The following is a 24781-nucleotide window of genomic DNA, read 5'->3' as shown; positions in this document are numbered from 1 at the left end:
ATAATTATCATATCTTCATGTAGAATTTGTTCCTTTATTGTTGTAAAATGTCATTCCTTTTTCTTTGCTTTAAGTCTTTTGTGTAAGTGTTGTGACTCCTGTTCTGTTTTATTGCCTGTGTATCAAATGGCTTGTCCCATTTTCCTCCTTCCAATGATTCTCCAGTAAACAGCATATAGTTAGATTTTAGTGGCTATGTTTGAAAGTGTGAGCTCTGAGGCTTGAGTCCAGGGCCTTTGATTCTTGTACTTTTTTTGTTTGTTTGTTTTTGCTTAAGGCTGGAACTCTACCACTTGATCCATACCTCTCACAGAGTCTCACAGACTGCCCAGGCTGGCTTTAAGCTGTGATCCTCAAATCTCAGACTCCTGAATAGCTAGGATTACAGGCGTGAGCCACTGGTGCCTGGCTGGTAGTATTATTTTTATGACACAGAGTACCTCAGAGTTATAGACGGAGCCAAGTCTCTTGGGATCTGTTTCTTTCTTTTACTCTGGATCAAGTAGAATTGATGGCTCAGAGTCCTAGCTGTTTGGTGCTATTCCTTTAACATTTCAGGAGTCAACATTTGAAATTGTACTTCTGTTTTGCTCTGTTTAACTTTGGAAAAGAATAATGAACATCTATTGTAGATCTTCAGTTCTTGTGGTTTGAGTGATACACAAGTGAGTTCAGGTCACCAAACCCATGTTTTTGAAGAGTGTTTTTGTGAGGAGAGGGCTTGGCTTGTTCTAGTCCATTACAACAGTACAGGAGAAGCAGTGAGTCGGTTGCTGTGCTCAGGTGTCAGGTTTTTGCACTGGTCTGTTTGTTCTAACTAGATAATGGCAGATGCCCCAAATCTATGCTTTCTAGATCACTGGTTCATAAAACCTGTTAAATCACCATTATCATGGAGCTAGCCAACAGCCATCCTTTTCTCCTCTTTTATATAGTTTACTTCACAAAGTTAATCAAGGCTTGTGTAGGAGTAAATGGTAATTCTCTGTATCTGTCTGTCTGCCTCTTGGGTTTTGGGGCAGCCATTTCTCTGTGATGTTGCTTTTCTCGTGAATCTAAGAAGATCCATATATCCATTTTTTCCATTTGTGCACATTTTCCTTGTTGTTAGGGTAGACTGGCAGCTTCAAGCTCTTTCTGGTGCCTGAATGTTTCCTCCTCATCAGAGCTTTACCCTTGTTATAACCAGTCCCTTCCTTTTCCTCCTGGGTCTTACTGGGCCTGTGGGGCTTGCCTATTTCTGGATTTCTGCACCAGTGAAGTTGTACTGTTTCCCTTGCCTCAACAAAAGGGCCAACTAGAAGCTCCTCCAGTCAGCTGAATTTGGTCTACAGTGCCATTCCTTTAGCCACAGCTGCCTTTTCTTACTGGGAGTATGTTTGATACCATCTTGAGTGTAGTGAATTTAGTTTATGTTTATTCCTCCTTAAATTATTAGGACTCATTACCCCGACTGGTAGTGTAATTGTCTCACTCCTGTGAACTGTGTGAAGTAAAGACAGGCCACTCTTTTCTCCATGGTTGCCCCAGCACTCTAGTTAGAAACCACATGGTGCTGGTTTACCCAGAGTCAGGCTGTGCAAGTCCCTAATTTGATAACCTAGATAATTTATAAGTTTATTTTTGGGTAGACACTAGAGATACCTAGGATATCTTTTTATTATCTTACGTTATTTATACAGACTGGGTTTCATTGTTACAGTTTGACACACTCCCTGTGTCACTTTCCTCCTCTCCCCTTTACACCTTCAGAAAATTTCAACAGAATTCCTCGTTCAGGTTTCTTAGTTGCAAACAGTTTGACCATAATACCTTGTATGTTTATTCACTGAGGTCTGTGTATGTTTCTTGTGGTTTACAAGTGGATGGTGTTGCTTACATGGTTAGACTGTCTAGGGACTCGTTATATTTGGTACATTTTCCTTTCCTAGAAATGCCTTTTAATTGCCTGTTTAAATGTGCATAGATGTGCATTAGATGTGCATACATCTAAGATTATATGTAACATAACTTAGATGATGAAAATTGTCAAAGGCTTAAGCCAGATTTTGTTAAAAGTCAGCTTTCTATATTAATATAGTTGAACTTATTTTGCATTTTATGTGTTTTTGCAGATTGTTCTCTCTGTATAAGAAAATTTTTGTCCTACAAAACTCAGTGTCCAACTTGTTGTGTGGTGAGTTTTTTCTTTTTTTTTTAAGTTAGAGATTGGAGTAAATATTTCTGCTTCACGTACAGACAAAACTATGAGCAGATGTGTAGTTATTGGATTAAGCCATATATAGAACATTTTCACAAGGATCTCTAAAGTACATGTTAGGAGAACTGAGCTTTGTTCAATTTCTCACTAGAATTTCTAATCTAAATTATGAATTAAAAATTAATTTTATGGGGCTGGGAAGGTGGCTCAGTGGTAGAGTGCTTGCCTTGCATGCATGAGGCCCTGGGTTCAATTCCTCAGCACCACATAAGCAAAAAGAAAAAAGCCGGAAGTGGCGCTATGGCTCAAGTGGTAGAGCACTAGCCTTGAGCTGAAGAGCTGAGGGACAGTGCCCAGGCCTAGAGTTCAGGCCCCACGACCGGACCAAAAAAAAAAAAATTAATTTTATGATGAGAATACTAATTCCTATGGTCTTTGTCTTTTTTTTTGTCAGCCGTGGCGCTTGAACTCTGGTCCTGGGCGCTGTCCCTCAGCTCTTCATCTCAAGGCTAGCACTCTACCCCTTGAGCCACAGTGCCACTTCCAGTTTTCTGGTGGTTTATTGGAGATTAAAGTCTCAAGGACTTTCCTGCCAGGCTGGCTTTGAATCCTGATTCTCAGATCTCAGCCTCCTGAGTAGCTAGGATTACAGGTGTGAGCCACTGCTACCTGGCTTTGGTCTTTGTCCTTATGGTTCCCTTTTTTTTTTTTTTTTTTCCTTTCCTGCCTGCCCTAAGGGCTTGAACTCAGGGCCTAGATGCTCTCTGAGCTTTGGTATTCAAGGCTGGTACTCTACCACTTGAACCATAGCTCCACTTGCAGCCTTTTGGTGGTGAATTGGAGATGAGATTCCAGTGGACTTTCCTGCTTGGGCTGGCTTTGAACTGGCATCCTCAGATCTCAGTCTCCTGAGTGGCTAAGATTACAGGCATGAACCACTGGTGCCCAGCTTTAATTTTTTTTTTTTTTATACTTTCTCTTTTAACTGATATTAGGATTGTTCTTTTGCAAAGGGCAAAGATCCATGGTATTGGGCTTAATCCAATACTAGCCTGGCTAGCTCCTACCTCTTTTCAAACCAGACTCACAACAGCAAATGCTAGCAAACCATGGCTTTAGTCTCTGACACTTCTCATGTTGGAGAACAAGTGGAACCACAGATTGAAGGGGAAAAACATGAGAATAGAGAAAGAAGGAATGGTGAGGCCAATGGAAAGGACACAGGGACTCTTGCAGATTTGGCTAGTTTTTCTCCCTGGTGGGCACATGATGTCAGAATATCATTGGGCCTGCCTGAACTGTTTCCCTATGTGAGAAACACGGCACACTGTATCCCCTAAGTCCAAGATCTTCCCCAGGGTGTCCCACTGCTTCCACATGACAGTCTCTTCACTGAAGTAGACGCTGTACTGTACTCACTACAGAAGTATTCTTGAAAAGCAGTCTTATTTTAAGTCTGAAACTTATGTTGCTGAGAGGAGCACTTCTTTTTTCAGAAGTAATGTTAGGGAAGGCTGAGTGCTGGCATTTTGGAGAAAGATTCTTGCTCATATTAGGTTTTGTCTTAGGACAGAGTCAATAGTACATGATTTCAACAGATGCCTTCCAGAGCATTTATCAGACTTCCCTTAGCAGGTACTGATTTACTGTTAGTATCACATAAATTAACTTTTGCTGACTTTTCCTGGAAGACTGTTAGTGGGGATATTCTCAGGAGGATGGTCAGACATTTTTGAAAATGAGATTACACAAATTAATTATTGTTTTTGACCTTCTTCCATCTGTTGTTTTTCTTTCCTAGGTGGTCACGGAGCCAGACCTGAAAAACAACCGCATTTTAGACGAACTGGTAAAAAGCATGAGTTTTGCCCGGTATGATTTAATTTTGTGACTAACCCTTAACTACTTTGCTCTGTGTGTGTCCCTCTCCATGCACTTTTGCTTTGGGAATGTGTGGTTGAATATTTTGGAGTAGAAGAAGGAAGTGACATGTTATTCACACATGGGAGTTCTACTGTGTAGTAAGAGGAGTTTCTTCCTTGGCAGGAATTGCCCTCTTAGGAAGAATAATTTAAAGTTAAAAATGGTATTGCTTACATAGTTACTGGTTTCCTTGTAGTTTTCCTGCCCAAGCCCTAGAACCAGCCTCTTCCCCAGGGAGCCCTGTTCCTTTAGTAGAAATGGCCTGGCGCTGAGTGTGCTTGTTGCCCCTGGGGTGTTCCTACTTCTGGGTGCTTGCACTTGTCAGAGCTACATGAGGCATGTATCTGTACTTGTTGTAGTGGTTATATGTGAACCTTTAATTATGAATGTGACTTACTCAGCATGTATAAAGGATATGTTCTATTAAACATACAATTGCTTGTATTTTATAAAACTCAAGATACTCCCCAACTGTCAAATGCAAGAATGTATAAAAGTGAGTTTAGTCACGCAGAGGGTATATTTTACTGAATAAGATCTTGGGCTTATTCTCAGTTTTAATCATGTAATCAGACTAGGTGTTCATATACTTAAGTCTATGAATTTTTGGCTTATTGGAACATTCTTGGAGGTAATCTACATTACTTCTAAAAATGTGAACAGATTTCTTCTTGTATTTATTTCATATGTACTCATAGGTTTACATCCTGAACGTGATCAAGATTAGTACTGTAACTCAGCTAATAGGACATTCCACACCCTGGCTGGCTGGTTGGCCAGTTTCCTGAAGCAGTGGCATACAAAGATGGTATGCTTTCCCAGATTCAGAAATTGACATTCTCTGATTCCCCTAATTAAAATGCCTATTTTTCTCATTGTTAGTGCTTTACCAGTTAGTTTGTAAAGTCTGTGAGAGAAGGGTCATGGTTCTAGGAGGAGTTTAGGGGCTGTTTCATTTTCTTTGTCGAGACTTCTTTTTTCTTAGCTGGTCGCTACTGAAGTGTGGCAAACTCCCTGCTGGGCGGAAAGAAGCTTTGCAGATAGCAGCTGCTCTTTGTTGAGGAGAAGTGCCAGTGTGTTTAGACTCACAGACCCTGGGGATTTTATTGTTTTCTTTTCTCTCTTGGCCTTCTTGGAATTCGTATCCTGCCTGTCTCTTGGATATTTGTTGTGGGTAGATAATGTTGAAGTACTTTATCTGCAAAATCAGTAGGGATGAAATTCAAGCGAATCAGTGTTACTACTTGTTGGAAGTTGGCTTTGGGATTGATGAGTAAGTGTAAGTTTATCAGAATGAAAGATTATTATTATTATTATTATTATTTATTGACTTTGTTTCTTGTTTTTACCATTTGTCATTGCTTATTTAGTTATTCTTGCAGTACTGGGGTTTTGAACTCAGGGCCTCAGGCTTGTAGGCATGTGCTCTATCAGTTGAGCCATACTCCCACTGCTTTAGCTATATTTTTGGATATGGTTTCCTGATGTTTATTTGGGGCCAGCTGGAACCATTAACCTTCCTGTTCATGTCTCTTACATAGCTAGGATTTTAGGTGTGAAACTCAATGTCTGACTTGTTGGTTAAGATAGAATCTTGTCCTACTTTTTGCATGGACTGGCTCTGAATACCAAACCTCCAGATTTTCTTCCTAGTAGTTTGGATTATAGGCATATGCCACCATGCCTGGCTCCTATTGCCATTTTAGTATCCTAAATTGAGTATAAGAAGATACTGGAAATACTTTCATAGATATTCAGATACAAAGCTGCTGTGCAGCTCTTATGTTTTCTTGTGCTTGTTGCTTTTTATTTAAAAATAACAAAAAAACTCAAATGCTCCACCCTCAGTTTTGATTTAAAATAATGTTCTTAGCTAGATGTGGTGGTACATGCCTATAATCTCAGCACTCAGGAGGTTGAGGCAAAAGGATTCTGAGTTCAAAAAAGAAAAAAGATCCTAAGAACTGATTATATTGAGCAGAAGACTTAGAATATTTCTGTGTAAGTTGAACATCATCTTGCTCTGAGTGAGAAAGAATTATTTCTTTGTTTTGGCATAGCAGCCAGTCTCCATCCGTATCATTGGTTTTATGAATTTCTATGGCTTATGTACCATCAGCATGGGAGTTTTCTCTAAATATTTCATGTTTTAAACCTTTGAGATAACAATTCTATTAGCAGCTCACAGAGGATGTGGAACATAGTGAACATAATTTCATCTTTCTTTGTGGTGCAGGTGTAGTTTATTGGCTTTGGATTGAGGCAGAACTGGACTCCAGTCTTGGTTTTAAATTATGATATAATTGTGGTCAGGATTATTTAGTCTTCTTCTGTTTCCTTATCTGATAAAGGTAAAGAGTAACTTGGTAGGATTGTTTTAAGAATTAGAAATTATTTATAGATGTTCAGGGTTGTACCTAGAACAAAGGAATCTTTTTAATACTTTTTTTTATTGTAAAAATACTGTACAGAGGGGATACAGTTACATGAGTAAGGTAATAAGTACATTTCCTATCGAGCATTGTTGCCTCCACCTTTGTTTTTCCCCTACCATCCCTTCCCACCTCCTCAAATACTCCCCCCCCACTGAAGTAGAATAAATAGTACAGTAGATTTCTATTGCTGTTATAACTGTATATCTTGGGTGTATTTAGTATTGTGTTGTCATCTTAAACATTGTTATGTAAGAGTTGGTGTTCATTGGGCCTGTGCCTGTTTAATCAACTGTGCCTGTTTAAACAACTCTTTTGTTTGTATGCTTGCATGCTTCTAATCTGAAGCAGCACTGCAGAGCTGTACTGCCCTGATTGCAAGGATCTAATGACTGACTGCCCATCACTAACACAAAAGCCTATTCTGCCTCTTGATTCTTAGTAAAAGTGGTAAGTAAGGTTATGTGTGTTACCTGAAATTGGCAAGATTTTTCTATACTTTGTAAAGTCATAGTTACTTATTTGGAGCAAGAAATCCTGTAGAGGAATTTGTTGGGCTACATACAGGTCAGAGTATCTGGAATCTAATCTGAATTTGCTGCCCAACTACCTGGATGCCTTTGATCAAGTCAGTAAAACACTTCAGGATTTTGCTCTTCCGCCTGTGATAAGAGTATATTGATTTGTCTTTTAGGGTCAGGTGTGAAAGTCCACCAGATGTGATGGGTGTTAGACATTGCCACTCCGCTTTAATATGAGGACAGTGGAAATGAGGGGAATATTACCAATTTGGTCTAATCCTAAACATCCATTTGGAAATTCTTATTCTCACCTGGCTCCTTTTGAAGTATATTTAACATCTGAATTATAGTACTCCATCGCATCTTCTCCATGCCAGTCCTCTGGTCCTCATATAATCTTTCTCCTCTTAGAACTTTATGTCCCCCCTTCTTGCTGGTTCTCGATTGTTGAGACCTGAACGCTGTCTACTGCCAGCTATCTAGGCAAAAGCATAGCTGAGGGGGTTGGGGTTGTTGGTGCTGGTCCTGGGGCTCAAACTCCTGGGGCTCTGTCCTTGAGCTTTGGTGCTCAAGGCTGGCACTCTACTACTTGAGCCACAGCTCCACTTCTGGCTATTTGGTGATAAGAGTCTCATAGACTTTCCTTCTTGGCCTGGCTTTGAACCATGGACTTCAGATCTCTGCCTCCTGAGTAGCTAGGATTACAGGCATGAGCCACTAGCTCCTTTTATTTCTATTTTTAAAAGTTAATTTTATTTATTAATTTTTTTTCTTTCTTTGGACTTTGTTTCTTTGGACTTTGTGCTTGTTATTACTTCTAGGTGAAACACCAATTTCCTCAGGTGACCACAGGTGTTAGTCTCTCACTGTCTTTGGACTCTTCTTTCTTTAGGCTGTCTTCTCTGTGGTCTTCTCTCTTCATACTTTACTCCATTTATTTTATTGTATTTTGGTGTTGGGGGTGACAGTCTGGCTCTTTTTTTTGTTTAACAGCTCTGGCAAGTTTTATTAAAGAAAAATTGTGTACTCTTTACTTTTCTCCAGTTTGTTCTGGCATGCTTCTAATGATATCAGAATCACCTGATCAATGATAGCCAGTGTGCATACTCTGTAGTATTTTCCACATGCTGTACCCAGTTCAATATTATTGCTACTGCAGTGATGAACACCGGTTTTTGCCAACATGGCCTAGTATTCTATTTGATTTCCTCAAGGCTGGGCTGTTGTTGGCAACAATGACCAATGTCCCTTTGCCCTGTCTGTTCATCTTCAGAGTTTGCTTGTATTCCAGCACGTACTTTCCACTTTTCATAACAAGTTGGAGTCTAGAGTTGATCGACTCCAGGGACTTTTTTTGTCTTCTTGGTGGTCACCATCTTCCTGCCTTAGGTGTGGGAGGGCTCCCAATGGAAAGCAGCTGACAAGATGGCCGAGTGGAGAGAAAGGACAGTCTGGCTCTTATGCATCGCTAGGCACACTTCTATCCTTCTAGCCCCTTAGCTCCATTTTTTTGATAGCACTTTTCCCATTTTTGTATCTATGCCTATTTTTCCTTCTCCTTCTGTAGTGTAAGCTTCAAGAGCATAGGCTTTGTTTTGTTCTCTGTCACGTTTCTCTGCCAAGAGTAGTTGGTACTTGGATAAATAAATGGATTTTTACTTTAGCGTCAGGACTAGTTTTATCGTGGTGGTGGTGCTGCTCTCTGGTCTGGTCTTTTTTTGGCATCCATTGAAATAAGAGAGACAATTAGAATAAAATTTGTTTGGATTATATAATAGAAGCAAAGATCAATGGTATTGACATTTAGCTGGAAAGGACTACTCCATCAGGGTAGGTGTTTCATCTGTAATGGTTTTACCTGTTAGGTGGATAATGTGTGCTTTCCTTTGTCACAATGAAGTGAAAACTTTTCCAGAATCTTCTTTGTCCCAGATTCAGATGTTGAAGCAAAGGATATGATGAGTAACATGGTTCTGCATTTACGTTTTTGCTATTTTTTTTTCCTCTTTGAGATGATGATGCTTAACTTTTTCTTTTAGCTTTCATGTAGATTTTTATTTTTTTTCTTGGTAGGGGACATAATTTTTAATGGGTTATTAGTTTTTTACAAATGCACTGAAGGATCATGTGATGCATTAGATGGGACCCTAAGTCACAAGTCAGCACACTCCTTTACAACAGGCTCTGTGATGGCAGAACTTTCCATCTTGTTTTTATTGTTTATTATGACCCCTGCATTATCTTCAAAATAAAGAAACACACAATTGTTTCTCCTGTATGACTTTTGTTGTTGAAGTACCTTCTTCCTTAACTCTAGTTTGTATTTCTTTCTTTCTTTTTTTTTGGTCGGTCATGGGATCGTATCTCTGGGCCTGGGCGCTGTCCCTCAGCTCTTCCGCTCAAGGCTTGCGCTCTAATACTTGAGCCACAGCGCCACTTCCAGCTTTTTCTGCTTATATGGTGCTGAGGAATCAAACCCAGGGCCTCATGCATGCAAGGCAAGCATTCAACCACTGAGCCACCTTCCCAGCCCCTAGTTTGTATTTCTTGACTGTAGCCCTCACCCTGTTGTTACTTGCATCAGCAGCAGGAGGTTATAATATGAAGGACATCTTGATATAAATAGAATTTTTGGAGATTGGAGGCATGGTTCAGTTGGTAAAATGCTAGCCAATGAGCAAAAGCATCAGGTATTGCATTAGAGTCCTGGTTTCAGACTAAAAAAAAGTGTTTTTTTTATGAGTTGTCATAAAACTGAAGCAGAATAAAGCAATTGCTGCTTTGTCTCTTTTTTTATACCATTTCCTATTGAGTGAAGCAAGTAGCCCCTAGGTGGCATGAGTACTAAAGAGTTTACTGTATTGTCTTCAGGCCAACAGATCACTATGGCAAACACTTGATCTCTTTCTATAGCTGTCTCAACTTTAGGCATAAATATATGGGTCATTTTTCCTGTTTTCTTATCAGTAGTTATTTGGGTTTCCCATTGTGAATTCAGCTCCTGTGAATGTTCTTATGCATATCTTTTGGCATATATTTCTCGTAGCATGTATTTAGAAGTGTGATTCCATTTATTTGTTTTGTATCTTCAAAACTGGTTTCTAAATGATTGAATTTAGTTATATTCCCATTAGCAAAATGAGAGTTCCATCGGCTCCATATTCTTTACAGCATTTAATATTCTCAGTCTTTTTAACTTATTTGAGAGTTTGCTATTCATTCCCTAAGTGTGTGTGTGTGTGAATACTGGGCTTGAACTCAGGACTAGATGTGCTGTCCCTTAGCTTTTTTGTTCAAGACTAACACTTGAGCCACAGCTCTTTTTTTTTGGCTTTTTGCTGGTTATTTGGGGATGAGAATCTCATGGACTTTCCTGCCCAGGCTGGCTTTAAGCTCTGATCCTCAGATCTTGGTCTCCTGAGTAGCTAAGATTATAGGCATGAGCCATTGGTGCTTAGCTTCATTTCCAGACCTTTTAAGTTAGAAGCTTAGAATACTGATTTTCAAATTCCCTATTAATTTATTAAAAATTTTCCTGTGAGTACTATTTTAGAAAACCATCATACTATTACTAGACTTTTTTTTTTTTTGCCAGTCCTGGGGCTTGAACTCAGAGCCTGGGCACTGCCCCTGAGCTTCTTTTGCTCAAGGCTAGCACTCTGCCAATTGAGCCACAGCACCACTTAGGGCTTTTTCTCTTTATGTGGTATTGAGGAATCGAACCCAGAGCTTCATGCATGCTAGGCAACCCTCTACCACTGAGCCACCTTGCCATCCCATAGACTTTTTAAAAATTTTCCCTGGATTTGATTATGTTATTTAGAATTGTGGTGGTTGATTTCTCGGCTTTGGAGAGTTTCTGGTTATCTTTTTTTCTCAGTGAATTTTTTGTGAATTATACAGTGGAAGTAGCTAAGGCTTGATTTTTTTTTTTCCCCTTTTAGTTTTAGAAGGTTCTTGGTTGGCCATTGATTTTTCTAATATTGCTTATTTTCCATTTTTTCTTGGAATTCTAAGTATCCTCTGTAATACTTTTTTCTTTCATTCCTCTATCTTTTATCTCTGTGTACTTTAGTTGATGATGATGATGATGATGATTTTTTGTCAGTCATGGAGCTTGAACTAGGCTTGGGCGCTGTCCCTCAGCTCTTCAGCTCAAGGCAAGCATTCTAGCACTTGAGCCCCCTGCCCCTTTCGGTTTTTTAGTGGCTTATTGGAGATAAGAGTTTCACAGCTTTTCCTGCCCAGGCTAGCTTTGAGCCTTGATCCTAAGATCTCAGCCTCCTGAGTAGCTATTGTGAGCCACTGACGCCCGTCTAGTTGATTATTTTCTGTTGATTTACCTTCAGTTTTCCTAATACTGTCTTCTGCTGTCTGCTGTTATAGTTACCCAGTGTAGATATGGTATTTTTCACTTGTAGAATATTCACTAATTTTTAAAAAAGGATTTTAGCTCTTACGATACCTTTTTTTACCCATTTAGGTTTTATTTTCTTCCTTCCTTCCTTCCTTCCTTTTCTTTCTTTGTTTCTTTCTTTCTTTCTTTCTTTCTTTCTTTTCTTTCTTCTCCTCTTCTTCTCCTCTTCTTCCTTCTCCTTCTCTTCTTCCTTCTCCTTCTTCTTCTTCTTCTTTCTTCTTTCTTTTCTTCTTCCTTCTTCCTCCTCCTCCTCCTCCTCCTTCCTCCTCCTCTTCCTCCTTCTTCTTTTTTTTTGTCGGTCGTGGGGCTTGAACTCTGGGCCTGGGCGCTGTCCCTCAGCTCTTCAGCTCAAGGCGAGTGCTCTACCACTTGAGCTACAGCACCACTTCCGGTTTTCTGGTGGTTTATTGGAGATAGGAGTCTCACGGTCTCTCCTGCCCGGGCTGGTTTTGAACCGCGATCCTCAGATCTCAGCCTCCTGAGTAGCTAGGATTACAGGCGTGAGCCACCAGTGCTCGGCTCCTCCTCCTCCTCCTCCTCCTCCTCCTCCACTTCCTCCTCCTCCTCCTCCTCCTCCTCCTCCTCCTCCTCCTCCTCCTCCTCCTCCTCCTCCTCCTCCTCTTCCTTCTTCTTCTTCTTCTTCTTCTTCTTCTTCTTCTTCTTCTTCTTCTTCTTCTTCTTCTTCTTCTTCTTCTTCTTCTTCTTCTTCTTCTTCTTCTTCTCCTCCTCCTCCTCCTCCTCCTCCTCCTCCTCCTCCTCTTCCTCCTCCTCCTCCTCCTCCTCCTCCTTCTCCTCCTCCTCCTCTTCCTCCTCCTCCTCCTCCTTCTCCTCCTCCTCCTCCTCCTCCTTCTCCTCCCTCCTCCTCCTCCCTCCTCCTCCCTCCTCCTCCTCCCTCCTCCTCCTCACTCCTCCTCCCCTCTCCTCCTCCCTCCTCCTCCTCCCTCCTCCTCCTCCCTCCTCCTCCTCTTCCTTCTTCTTTCTTCTCCTCCTCCTACCCCTCCCCCTCCCTCCCCCTCCCCCTCCCTCCTCTTCCTCCTCTTCCTCCTCTTCCTCCTCCTCCTCCTCCTCCTCCTCCTCCTCCTCTCTCCTTCTTCTTCTTCTTCTTCTCCTCCTCCTCTTCCTCCTCCTCCTCTCTTCTTCTTCTTTTGTTTCAGTCATGGGGCTTGAGCTTGGGGCCTGGGCACTATCCCTGAATTCTTGCTCATGGCTAACACTCTACCACTTTGAGCTACAGCACCACTTCTGGTTTTCTGGGGGTTAATTGGAGGTAAGACTTTCCTGCACAGAGTGGCTTTGAAGCATGATTCTCAGATCTCAGCTTCTGAGTAGCTAGGATAACAGGTGTGATGAGCCACCAGTGCCTGGCTTCTACTTAGGTTTTCATCAGCATCTTGTTACAGTTCTTTCAAAGGTCCTATCTATTAGCGGCCACTGTGGATAAACTCTGTTTTGTTTATGTCTAATACTTTATGTCTTGATTAGTGGCTGTTTTTTCTTCTTTGCATGTCTAGTGATTTTTAAATATGTGGTGAACATTGTGGACAAAATATTGTAGAAGCTAGAAACTTATTCCCTGGGAAGATGATACTGAATTTTGTTTTGACAGGCAATTACCTTACCAGCTCTTCACCTTTTTCTGCCAAAGCCTGGTATAATGTTTAAATAGTTTGAGTCTATTTTACTTTTTCTATGTGTATGTACAGTGTGGTCCTTTCTTCTCAGATGGCTTTGTGCTATCTCACCTGAATATCTATAGTTGGTTTCAGTCTCCACTGTGGCTGGGGTCAAGCCCTGGCAGCTTTCGACTACTGATCAGTTTCCCACAGCTGCTTTTTAGCACATCTTCTGCACTGTTGTTTTTTCCTGAGTTGTCTACAGATGATGGCAAATAGATGAGAATTTCTAAACAGCCTACTGGGGTTTCTTTGTGGCCAACACATGTCAAGTGCTCTGTACCCCCAGTCCTAGCCATCTTTGCCCAGAACTCTGCTCTGTTTTTTTCCTAGTCAGTGAAATCAGGTTTCCCCTTTGTCAATTCAATATGCAAATCCCAGAACAAATCTTGGGGGAGTGTTGAATCATTTCCTATGTCTTTTTCTCTTAGGGAATCAAAAGTTTTGTGTTGATTACAATCCAGTGCCTCCAAACAATTTTTATGTTTTTATTCAGATTTTGAAGTTCTTTACAATTGCTATCTATTTGTTTGTTTATCTATCTGCTCATCCATCCATTTTTTTAAAAAATTGCAATACTGGGATTGAGCCCAAGGCTTCATGGATGCTAGGCAAGATTCAAGCTATACCCTCAGCTTTTTTTTTTTTTTTAAATAGAGTCATGCTAACTTTTTTAGGTCTGGCTTGGAACTCTTGCTCTTCTTCCTTTTCTCCTATATAGCTAAGATTACAGGCACAATCTACCACTACAGCCCCTCTTTTCTTTTACACACATAGTAATTATCTTTTAAGTTAGATTTATTGTTTTGTGTTTACTTTGACAAGAAATATATTGGTATGGTGGTTGTGATTTGGGTATAAGTATATTTCAGAGAAACAAGTCTTAATTGTGAAAACAGCGCATATCATTCAATTTTTCATATATAATTTGATACCTTAATTATCTGTTGTGATTTTTTTTGTGTGTGTGTATGTTTCAAGGAATCGTCTATTGCGGTTTACTTTAGAGTCACCACCTCTATCTCCTGCTTCTTCTTCTTCTTCGAAGAAGCTTGCTATCAAAGTATCTACTCCTGGGGTCTTCCGACATCCTACAAAGCAAGGAAGCAGACTAATGGACAATTTCTTGACCAGAGAAATTGGAGATTCTCCATCCGAGTTGTCAATAAAAGAAAATGACAGACAATTTAGCCCTCAAAAAGAGACAAGCCTTTCTACTGAGACCAAAAAGACAGGCTTTGTAGAAGAGGTGGCACCTGGTTCCTCAGATGTTAATGGTCCAGTGACACCCTCTACATCTGCTTTGAAGCAAGATAGTAAAGGTAGGAAACTATTTTCCTATGTGCATTTTCACACTTAGGGAAAATCTTGTCATATGACATAAGAATAAACTGTCAGCAGTTTTTGAGAAGTTGTGCTGTATTGGGTAATAAACTTCCACTTTAGCCACACCTGCAACCCATGCATCTTTTTTTTTTGCCAGTTCTGCGGCTTTGAACTCAGGGCCTGGGCCCTGTCCTTGAGCTTCTTTTGCTCAAAGCTAGCACTCTACCACTTCTGGCTTTTTCTGTGTATGTGGTACTGAGGAATCAAACCCAGAGCTTCATGCATGCTAAGCAGGCACTCTACCACTGAGCCACATTCTCAGCCCAGCCAGACATAATTTTTGAGGGGGTAGAAACAGATAAACTTCATTTTGCAATTTCAAAGATTGATGTAGTCATTGGGGATTAGAGGATTATTTGATCTCTTTCCTCCACGGAGAGAAATTGGAGATGATTCTCAAGACCGAGCAGTTTCATTAGCTCATGGTTCAGGTGTGGTGTGGCTTTCTAGTTTTCACTTGTAAATGCCTCATCTCTCCTCACCCAGCATGTCCACTCCATTGTAATCTAAAACAACACTTTTTTTTTTTAATAATTAAATCACTACTTGAATTCCACATGCTCTTCTGCATGGCATTTTAAAGGTTTTGACATTAACCTCTCGGCTAGCTGTCCAACTTGTTTCTGAACTCCACCTGTACCCTAATAAGCCCTTCACACTGGATCTGGCTCGCTACCTATTTTAGTAAGTGAAGGTTGACTGGAACATAGCCACACCCACTGTATATGGTTTAGATTTCTTTCCAGATGCAGTGGCACAGATCCCAAGTGGTGATTATGGTGTAACCAGTGACCTGGGAAGCCTAAATTCTTTGCTACTTTGTCCTTTATTAAGATTGACTTTAGTAAACCTATCCAACCCACAGTGCAAGGCTGCTAGTGTTTATTAAAACTTAGATAGATTGCACTTTGCTTATTGGTACTTCAGTGTATTTCTTGGGCATGTAAGTTTCACTTATATTTCCTACCAGTCTCATCCTTTTTCACCAACTGACAGTTCTTATAGTGTGTTTAGTTTGATAATTAACCCCCCCAACCCCCATTTAACCCCTCCCCCCAATAAAGTGTACATGAACCATAACATATAAAACAGAACTGGCAGTGTTAGGTTAAAAGTAGGGATAGAGGACCTAAAGATTGTATTGCTCTACTGTACCCCTCTCCTTCCCATCTTGACAACTGCCTTTTTTGTCCTTGATGGTCTCTGGGCCCTGAGATACCTCCCCAGTCCCCTGTAGCTCTGTGAAGCAGCAACTTCAGTAAGGTATACCTGATCTGGTCTGGCAGTGGTATAGCCTGAACAGCTAGATAAGCACCTTTATTAGCTGTTCAGTTTTGTCAGTGATTATAGTTTTGTTTCAAAATTATGCTTACTTGTATGCTAAAGGGGTATTGCTCCTAAAGTTTGGAAAAATTTAAGGTTAATTTTATGGTTTGGTCATACCCTGGTAGAAAAGATTTAACCAAAGCAGTCTCTAAGTATAGGATTCTGATTATATGATTTCCCACAATTCAGTTCTTTCTCAAATGCTTGTATGCTTGCCCCCACTGCCCTTATGGGTGGCTCTTTTCTCTTCTGCTTTCCTAAGTGAATGTGAAGTTGGGATCTGTATGTATTCTTACTGTTCAAAGATGCCAGCTTATATTAATTATGATTATTCTTTCTACAGATAATAAAGTCTCTGTTTTTCTTTTTTAAAAAATATAGTGGATTGTCCTGTTTGTGGGGTTAACATTTCAGAAAACCACATTAATAAGCACTTAGACGCCTGTTTATCACGTGAAGAGAAGAAGGAAAGCCTCAGAAGGTAAGAGAGTGGCATAACAATTGAGCTACTTGAGCTAGGTGCCTCTCTTGCTTTATAAACTTGAAAAAAAAAATCAGGCTTCATCTTATCCAGGTGACTAGTTGTCATATTCCCTCTCTCAGATGCTTTTCCCTTCAGTTCTGCTGTTCACCTCTGCCTCCCCCTCTTCTAACTTTTCCCTCAAATTTGTACTCTGCCACATCTAATAACATGATTAAATAATTACACCACTAGCATTTCACTTAATATGAAATTAGAGATTTAGAATTCAGTTTTTTTTTAAAGTTTCTAATTTTAGCATTTTAGAACTACCATAAAATGTTTTGGTCAAAGAAAGAAAGGCAAGACTATAAATATAAAATCTACAAAATCTTTCTTTAGTTCTTAGGATACTCAGTCACTTAAAAATATTGAATAATACATTTCAAAGTCTAATACTTTTAACACTTTTAAAAATTATATTTTATGTTTAAGTGGTTATGCAAAAAAGTTACCATTCAACAAATCAGTTTATAAATATAATGTATCTGATCAATGCCATTCCTTTCATCATTCTCCCCTCCCTATTAGTGTTTTGTATTTCAGTCAAAGCTGGCACTCTATTTCTTGAGCCATATCTATACTTCCTATAAGTGTCTTTTGATGATTAAAGATTAAAAAGTGTCACTTCATGTTTATGAGTAAATTTGGAGTGGATACAGATTTTAGGTGACAGACTAATATTTTAATTTATATAGGCTGGCATATAAAGTACATTGATACTTTGTTAATTTGCAAAAGAGGTCATCCTTGACTCCAGACTTAAAACAATCTTGTGTGCATAGCATTGATCAGAACAAAATTTAGATGTGTAGATTACTTAGGGAATTTGGATAGTTCCAAGGATTATTTCTTGAAAGACAGAACAGGATGACTTACTTGCTTTTCCCTTTGTAAGTGCTTCTCCCCAGAGGATGAGGTAGAAGTCAAGCTGAGGGTTTGCTCTGGAGAGTAAGGTGTCAGCACTGATAATCTTGCTTGGCCTTCTTTCTTTTTGTGTTTTTCACATTTCTTCCAGTGTATTTAGCTCTCAGTGTATCCAGAGTCATAGATGTCCGTGTGTGATTAAGTTCATGTTCCAGTCGTGGTTCCAAATACAGTTCTGACTACTTGGGTCCTGCCAGTCGGTCACAGTGTGCTTGACAGTGTGTACTCTATCACCCTTAGTGTCCTGAAGGTATTGAGAAGTCCTCCACAAAAGATCATTGCTGAATCTCCTTTAATCCAATAATTCCTAAGTTTATTTGATTCTAAATCTTTTTGTCCTCATAACTCCCTTCTTACTAGCTTGGTCAAACATACTTGGGAGAACCCTGACCCACATGTCTACTTAATATACTTGGCTTGGGGTCTGGTCATACAGAGTCTCTATCTATTTTTCATTCTCCTCCACATCCCCCTTACTGATAGGTCATTCTTTAGATGTGGATGGCAACCTACAACCATTGTGTGTAGGATCACCTCACAGTGGATTCAAAACGATATCCTTGGTTCTGAGCCCACTTTATATACTACACAGTTTCACCGAATCATGCACCAAAAGATCAATGTTATTTTCATGTCCGGGAATGCAGTTATCTGGCATTACATTTTCAAATTTCTTTTTTTTTTTTTTGGGTCCAGTCATGGGGCCTGAACTCTGGGTCTGGGCGCTGTCCCTCAGCTCTTCAGCTCAAGGCTAGCGCTCTGCCACTTGAGTCACAGCGCCACTTCCGGCTTTTTTCTTTTTGCTTATGTGGTGCTGAGGAATCGAACCCAGGGCCTCTGGCATGCAAGGCATGCGCTCTACCACTGAGCCACCTTCCCAGCCCCACATTTTCAAATTTCTGATAGAAATTGTTGATCTCTGGTAGTGCATTTCATTGTAAATTCAGTGAATATTGCAGTTTTTATTGGATTTTTTCAGTTACAAATTTAATCATCTATCCTTGATAAAGTAAATGTTTTAGATAGAGACTTAATGAATTGCTTTTCCCTTTGTGGTTATTGTAAATGCCTGTAAAATGATTCAGGTGTTGCTCCCTGCTGTGATTTTATTTTGTCATAATTTTGTCAATCTTGTAGTGTCTGATTGGCTGTCATTATAAGAAGGAATGAGTTTCAGAAAAATTGACTCTTGAAGTTTACTAGTCCTTTTACAGTGGAGTCCTTTTCTGGCTTTTAGACTTTACTAATAAAACATGAAATAATTTATCCATGAAACACTACTGGTGCTAATAGAGACATATTTGGTTGTTTTGTCTTTACTTGATGATAGTATTTCTCTAAGTCTGACCTTTGGATCATTGCATCCTATTTATCCTGGGGATCTCTGTTAAAAACAGATTTTAGGTCTCTTTTTTTTAGTCTTGAATCATAATGGGAGGCACAGTCCATATCATACTATGTAGATCCTTTGTAAAGCTGTTTTTTTTTTGTTTTTGTTTTTGTTGGTCGTGGGGCTTGAACTCTGGGCTTGGGTGCTGTCCTTGCACTCTTCAGCTCAAGGCGAGCGCTCTACCGCTTGAGCCACAGCATCACTTCCAGTTTTCTAGTGGTTTATTGGAGATAAGAGTCTCACGGACTTTCCTGCCCGGGCTGGCTTTGAACTGCGACCCTCAGATCTCAGCCTCTGGAGTAGGTAGGATTACAGGCATGAGCTACTGGTGCCCAGTTTGTTGTTTGTTTTTTGTTTTTTTTTAAAAATCTATTTCATTGTAAAGTAATACTAGCTTTCACCTTCGCCTTTGCTTTTCACATTTTTACATGATTGCAATGATAATGTCCATCTTGAAAACATTTACTAAGCACCTAGTTGCCCTCACAGCTGGGTGTGGCAGTACACTATGGGAGTGATGATATATTCAGATGAAGTGGACTAAAACTTACTAAATGATTCCTATTTATGAAGTTGTAGTCATAGATGCATTTGGGTACCTTGAATCCCAGTGTATTTTTAATCTTTTTGGTCGGTCATGAGGCTTGAACTCTGGGCCTGGGAGCTCTTCAGCTCAAGGCGAGTGCTCTACCACTTAAGCCACAGCACTTCCAGTTTTCTGGTGGTTACAGACTTCTGCCTGGGCTGGCTTTGAACCTCGATCCTCAGATCCTCAGCCTCCTGAGTAACTATAATTACAGGCAGGAGCCCATGGCTCCTGGCATCCCAGCGAATTTTAAGAAATACTGTTTATTAACTTTAGATGTGGGATAGTAGAAGGTAATATGGCTTTGTTAGTATGTAGTGTTATACTTAAAATTATCAGTGTGCTTACTGTAAAAACAGAATGAAAAATGAAAAGCCAGTTGGTGATTTTACTAATACATTTTTGTAAGGTCTTATGTATTGATAAATGTGAATAATTATATCTTAAGATAACAAAACTCATATTTTCATTGTTTTCATCTGTGTTCCCTGAAGATAATACTACAAAAATATGCATTACCTACCTACTGGTCAACTTTGTGTGTTCTTTTTTATGGTGAGCATCAATTGGGTAAAGCTAACCATCCTAGCAGGTCTTCTAGTACTCTGCTAGTCCTTTTCAGAATGGTTGCCTAGGATTTGAGGGGCTAGTTTTTTGGGTGGACCAGAATTTTGTTCCTCCCTCCCCTCTGCTGTACTTGAACTCCCAGGCTTTGAACTCGCTTGACTTTTTCACTCACAGCTGATAGACGACTACTACCTGAGTCATACCTCCTGCCTATTTTTTTTTTTTTTTTGCTGGCTATTTTGGAGATGGAATCTCTTGGACTTTTTCTGCTTGGGCTGGTTTAGATCTTAGCCTCCTGAGGTATCTTAAAATTGTAAATGTGAGCCACTGGCGCCCAGCTTCAGAACTTTTTTTTCTAGAGAAGCTCTATGTGATTCTTCAGTCTATAGCCTAACCCTCAGTAGCATTTGTACTTGAGTCATCTGAGGAAGCGGGGGTTTTTGAGGATTTTTGCATGGAAACTATGGACAGATCTTAGGTAAAGCATCTATGACCTTTCATAGTGTTTAGCCCACAATCCTTCCATAAGAGCCTTCTGAGTGTGCATCCTTAGGCCTGACCTTGTTCTGAGACTAAAATCTCCAACTTCTGGTGCTACCTGCACTACTGTTTATCCAAAGATCCTGCAGGCACCTCAGGCACCTTATGTCACTGTCATCTGTACCCACAAACTCCCTCTCTTTCCCTGTTTATCTGAATAGTTCTTTCTGCCAGGCAGGTGTTCAAAGGTAAATTACTATTTTACATGAGAACATTTGATAATTCACAATAATCCTCAAATCTTTTTTTCCCATTTTTCAGTTCTGTTCACAAAAGGAAGCCGCTGCCCAAAACCGTGTATAACTTACTCTCTGATCGTGATTTAAAGAAAAAGCTAAAGCAGCATGGATTATCTGTTCAAGGAAATAAACAGCAGCTTATTAAAAGGCACCAAGAATTTGTACACATGTACAATGCCCAGTGTGATGCTTTGCATCCTAAATCAGGTAAAGTAAGAAAACAGTGAGCTATGCTTATCCTCTGGATAAAGCAATTCTGTGAGGCCTAGAGACCGTCAACCATAACTTCAATTTCTAGATACCATTTCAGTAAAGGAAGAGATATGCAAATATATTCCTTCAAAAGCCATCTAGAGAATACTATCGTAAGCCAGCTTTCCTGTCAACTGGTATTCTAGTCCCCAGTTTCCTTCTCAGACTCAGCACTGTTGCCACCTTTTATGTACCTTTCCAGAGACAAGTATAGTGGATCTAGAGAGCCTGAGCTATGGTCTCAGGGTTTTAGCTTTATGCTAGGTGATGATGGGCAAGTGATTTGATGTCTTCTTTTTTTAATTTTAAGATTTTATTAGCTGTATCAGTTATATAGAGGAGTACTTCAGTTTTCTTATTCATAAGGGTTTTCTAGCTACTTATAATGTTTTTGAGATAAATGATAAAGTACATATTAGAGTGTATATAGCACACTACTTTCTAGCATTTAGTAAACATTACTATTACGTTTTTACTTAAAAGCATTTATCCTTGGTTATTATTTCCCAAAAATGTTCACATTCTGTGTGTACTGTTTAATGGCTTGTCCTTCTATCAACATTGCCTCATTTTTAACAAAATTAAAGAAACACAGAAAAGTTTATTGTCTGGTGAATGATCACAAAGAGAAAATGCCCTTATAACCTCAGCATTTCAGGGTTCCCATCCTCCCAACCAGTTGTGCCTCCTTGCTTGACCTCCATCTTGACTTCTCAAGCTGTGTTCCTTTTGCCTACTTGGTCTTTATGTACAAGTAAGATGCATCCATGCTTTGTATATCATTATACTTTTTTATTTTTTCTTTTCTATTATTCATTTTCACCTGATACCTAAAAAAATAAAAATTACACTCAGGAAGTATGTGATATGTATTTGATATATGTTGGTATTGTATATGATATATGTATATATTGTACAGTGTGTATATTGTACAATATGTATGTATTGTACAGTGTTTAAATTAGGTTACATATGTCTTTCAAAATTTTCTTTTTTGTTTGTTTCTTAAAAATTTTTTAAAATTGTTATTATAAAGGTGATGTACAGAGGGGTTACAGTTACTTAGGTTAGGTAAAGGATATGTTTCTTTTTTGGACAATGTCGTTCCTTCCCTCTTTCTCTCCTAGTTTTTCCCTCTCATGCCCATTCACAAGTTGTATGTCATTTTCATCATAATGTCTAGAGTACCACTGCTGCATTTGTCCCTCCATTTCTGTGAAAAATTTATTTCTTTCAGGTGAAAACATTAGAAATTTGAATTTTAAAACAAGTTAGATGGGACATGGCTTTTGAGACAATTAGCAATAGTCACTCATCCGAAAAAGCACACACTGCTGTTGGATAAAGTTGGCAGGTTTTGAACATTTAGGGTGTAGACCTTACATTTAAAAAATAGCTTTCAAAACTGTACACAGTATGACCCAAAATGATTATGTCTAGATGGCAACATTTTGAGAAGTGTTTATTCCTGGTTTGAATATGCATTTTCCATTGTTATTTTATTTTTGCAAAGAATACACACATTGTGTGTGTGTTTGTGTGTGTGTATGTATGTATGTGTATGTGTATGTATATACACATGGGCACTGTCCATGAGCTTTTTTGCCCAAGGCTAGCACTCTACCACTTGAGCCATATAGCTCTACTTGTAGTTTTTTGGCAGTTAATTGGAGATCAGAGTCTCACAGACGATTACATGGGTTGTCTTCAAATTGCAATCCTAAGATTTCAGCCTCCTGAATAGCTATCTTTAAAGGTGTGAGCCACTGATGCCTGGTTTAAATACAGTTTTATAATGAGAAACACATTTTTGGGGGGGCAGAGGAAGGGTACACTTTGCTTTTTGATTACCCACAAATGGTTGTTACAGATTAAAGGTACCAAAATAAAGTCAGAGTAGGTGTATCCCATCAAAAAGACTTCAAGAATTATCTACCTATGTATTAACACATACATTATTAAACAGACCAGGAGGCTAAAAACCTCAAGAATAGATCTTGGATATTAAAATCTGTTTTCAGGATTGTTTACAGTCCTGTATGCAGAAATAAACACTTGAGAATGTAAATGCCTGTCTAGATTCCCAATTAAAATAACATAGGAAAAAACTTTTTTGTGTGTATATTTCGGTCGTGTGGCTTGAACTCTTGAGCCTGGGCACTGTTCCTGAGCTCTTCATCTCAAGAGAAACACTGTACCACTTGAGCCACAGTGGCACTTCCGGTTTTCTGGTGGTTAATTGGAGGTAAGACTGACTTTCCTGCCCGGGCTGACTTTGAATTGTATCAGATCTCAGCCTCCTAAATAGCTAGGAATAAAGTCGTGAGCCACTGGCGCCTGGTGAAAAAACAGTTTTAAAAGGAATTTCCAGAAGCCCTGTGACTTCAAAATCAAATGAAGGAGCAAGTTATTTCATGAAAAAGACGTCTGAAAGCACAAAGCCGGCTGCTGCTCTTGCCTTGTTCTGTAGACCCTTCAGTTGAAGTCTTCTACTGTGGCTTAGTCTAGTTTTCCCATTAAGTATAATGAACGATTTGCACTAACTAGTGACTGTCAGCTTTCTCAGTGACATTTGAACTAATTACAGGGTCTATAAGCAATTTAATTTCCGAGGGAAATTAAAACCACAAATGCAAGGAGCTAGTATTTACTTTGCATTTGCTTCACCATGCACGCCTTAATATCCAGGGAAACAAAGACAAAAAAACTGTGAAACATTTTTGTTTCATAATCAAATTTTCCCCAGCAAAATGTACAGTTCATTGAGCAGATTCATTTTACCTAATTTCAGTGTACTAACAACGTTTGCAAGTGATTCATAAGTTAAAATTGATTACACAAGCCACTGTATTAGACGGGTTCGAGTACATGCCAGTCAAAGGTGACCCCTAAGATTGATGTTACTATGTTCTTTCCATTTTATTCTCATAAAAAAAATAGGTTCATTGTAAGTTCTCCAGAAACGTGTGCCATATTTAAAATAATCCATTTGTCAGTATCAAAAGGTAATGACCGAGTTGACCCCGTTGGTTTTCAAGCTATTGCCAATCTAATGCTACCCAAAGGCGGTGTTTCTCCGGGGAGCTGGTGCCTGTAATCCCGGCCACCGACAGATCTGGGGGCCGCCACGCGAAGCCATTCCGGCTGGGAGAGGCCCTGATCTCCAGCCAGCCGCCAGAAAGGTCAAGGGACAGTGCCGGCCCCGAGTTCAAGCCCCAGGACCGCTGCCCGCTCCGCGCCCTGCCACGTGTGCCACCGAGCGGCCCGCGCAGCCCGCTGGACGTCCCGAGGCGTCCTCCAGCGCGAGATGGTTTGGGGGGGGGGACAGCCCGCAGGCCGCGCCGGGGCCCGGGCGGGGGACACGGGAGGAGCCTGCCCCTCTGAGCTCGGTGGCTGCTGCTGTTGTCAGGGCGATCGTGCCACGGGTCGCCGCCGGGCAGCGGGCTGGGCCGCCCCGCGCCCCCGCCCCGGTGGCTTCCCGGCTGTGCCGGAAGTGCCGGCCTTGGGCGCCTGGGGTGCAAGTGCGCAGGCGCTGGGCGGCGCCGGCCTCCCTTTTCTCCTCGTTTTTTCAGTGCATTAATCCGTAACGCACGTGATCGTGCCTTAGCCCATTCCGTGGTTGGCCTCCACGTTTTCCCGTTCCGCTGCCGTGGACAGTCTTGTATGTATGTGTGTGTGTGAGAGTGTGTGCGCACGCGGCGTGGGGAGCCTGGAGCGGGGTTCCTCGAGGGGACCTGCAGCCGGCCGGCCCTCGTGGATGTCGTTCACTCCACGTCCAGCACGTTCGCTCCACGTCCTTGGCGTCCTTGGCAGTGCCGCTATTAAGCGCCAGGACGCCAGCCTGTCCGCCCTTCTGCGCCATGAGGATAGTAACTTCCAACG

The 24781-nt window shown here is 40.4% G+C and overlaps 1 protein-coding gene and 1 pseudogene across 3 annotated transcripts in view; one reads left to right on the top strand and one right to left on the bottom strand.

Moving 5' to 3' along the window:
* Window positions 1–24781, top strand: part of LOC138840887 (E3 ubiquitin-protein ligase RAD18-like) — a 72726-nt gene that overhangs the window by 5712 nt on the left and 42233 nt on the right. For 2 of the 3 annotated variants that reach the window (XM_070041277.1, XM_070041276.1), the window contains exons 3-7: window positions 2115–2176; window positions 4002–4072; window positions 14148–14488; window positions 16260–16359; window positions 20670–20854. In XM_070041277.1, the coding sequence (XP_069897378.1) occupies window positions 2115–2176; window positions 4002–4072; window positions 14148–14488; window positions 16260–16359; window positions 20670–20854 (759 nt within the window). The remainder of the gene's footprint in view (window positions 1–2114; window positions 2177–4001; window positions 4073–14147; window positions 14489–16259; window positions 16360–20669; window positions 20855–24781) is intronic. The other variant, XM_070041279.1, reaches the window with a different exon arrangement.
* On the bottom strand, window positions 8106–13465 carry LOC138840891 (large ribosomal subunit protein eL30-like; annotated as a pseudogene).

This window comes from Dipodomys merriami, unplaced genomic scaffold, assembly GCF_024711535.1.
Source record: "Dipodomys merriami isolate MVZ:Mamm:240054 unplaced genomic scaffold, mDipMer1.0.p SCAF_305, whole genome shotgun sequence".
Classification (NCBI taxonomy): domain Eukaryota; kingdom Metazoa; phylum Chordata; class Mammalia; order Rodentia; family Heteromyidae; genus Dipodomys; species Dipodomys merriami.
Note: the sequence above shows the minus strand (reverse complement) of the source record. Positions and strands in the feature narration are given on the sequence as shown.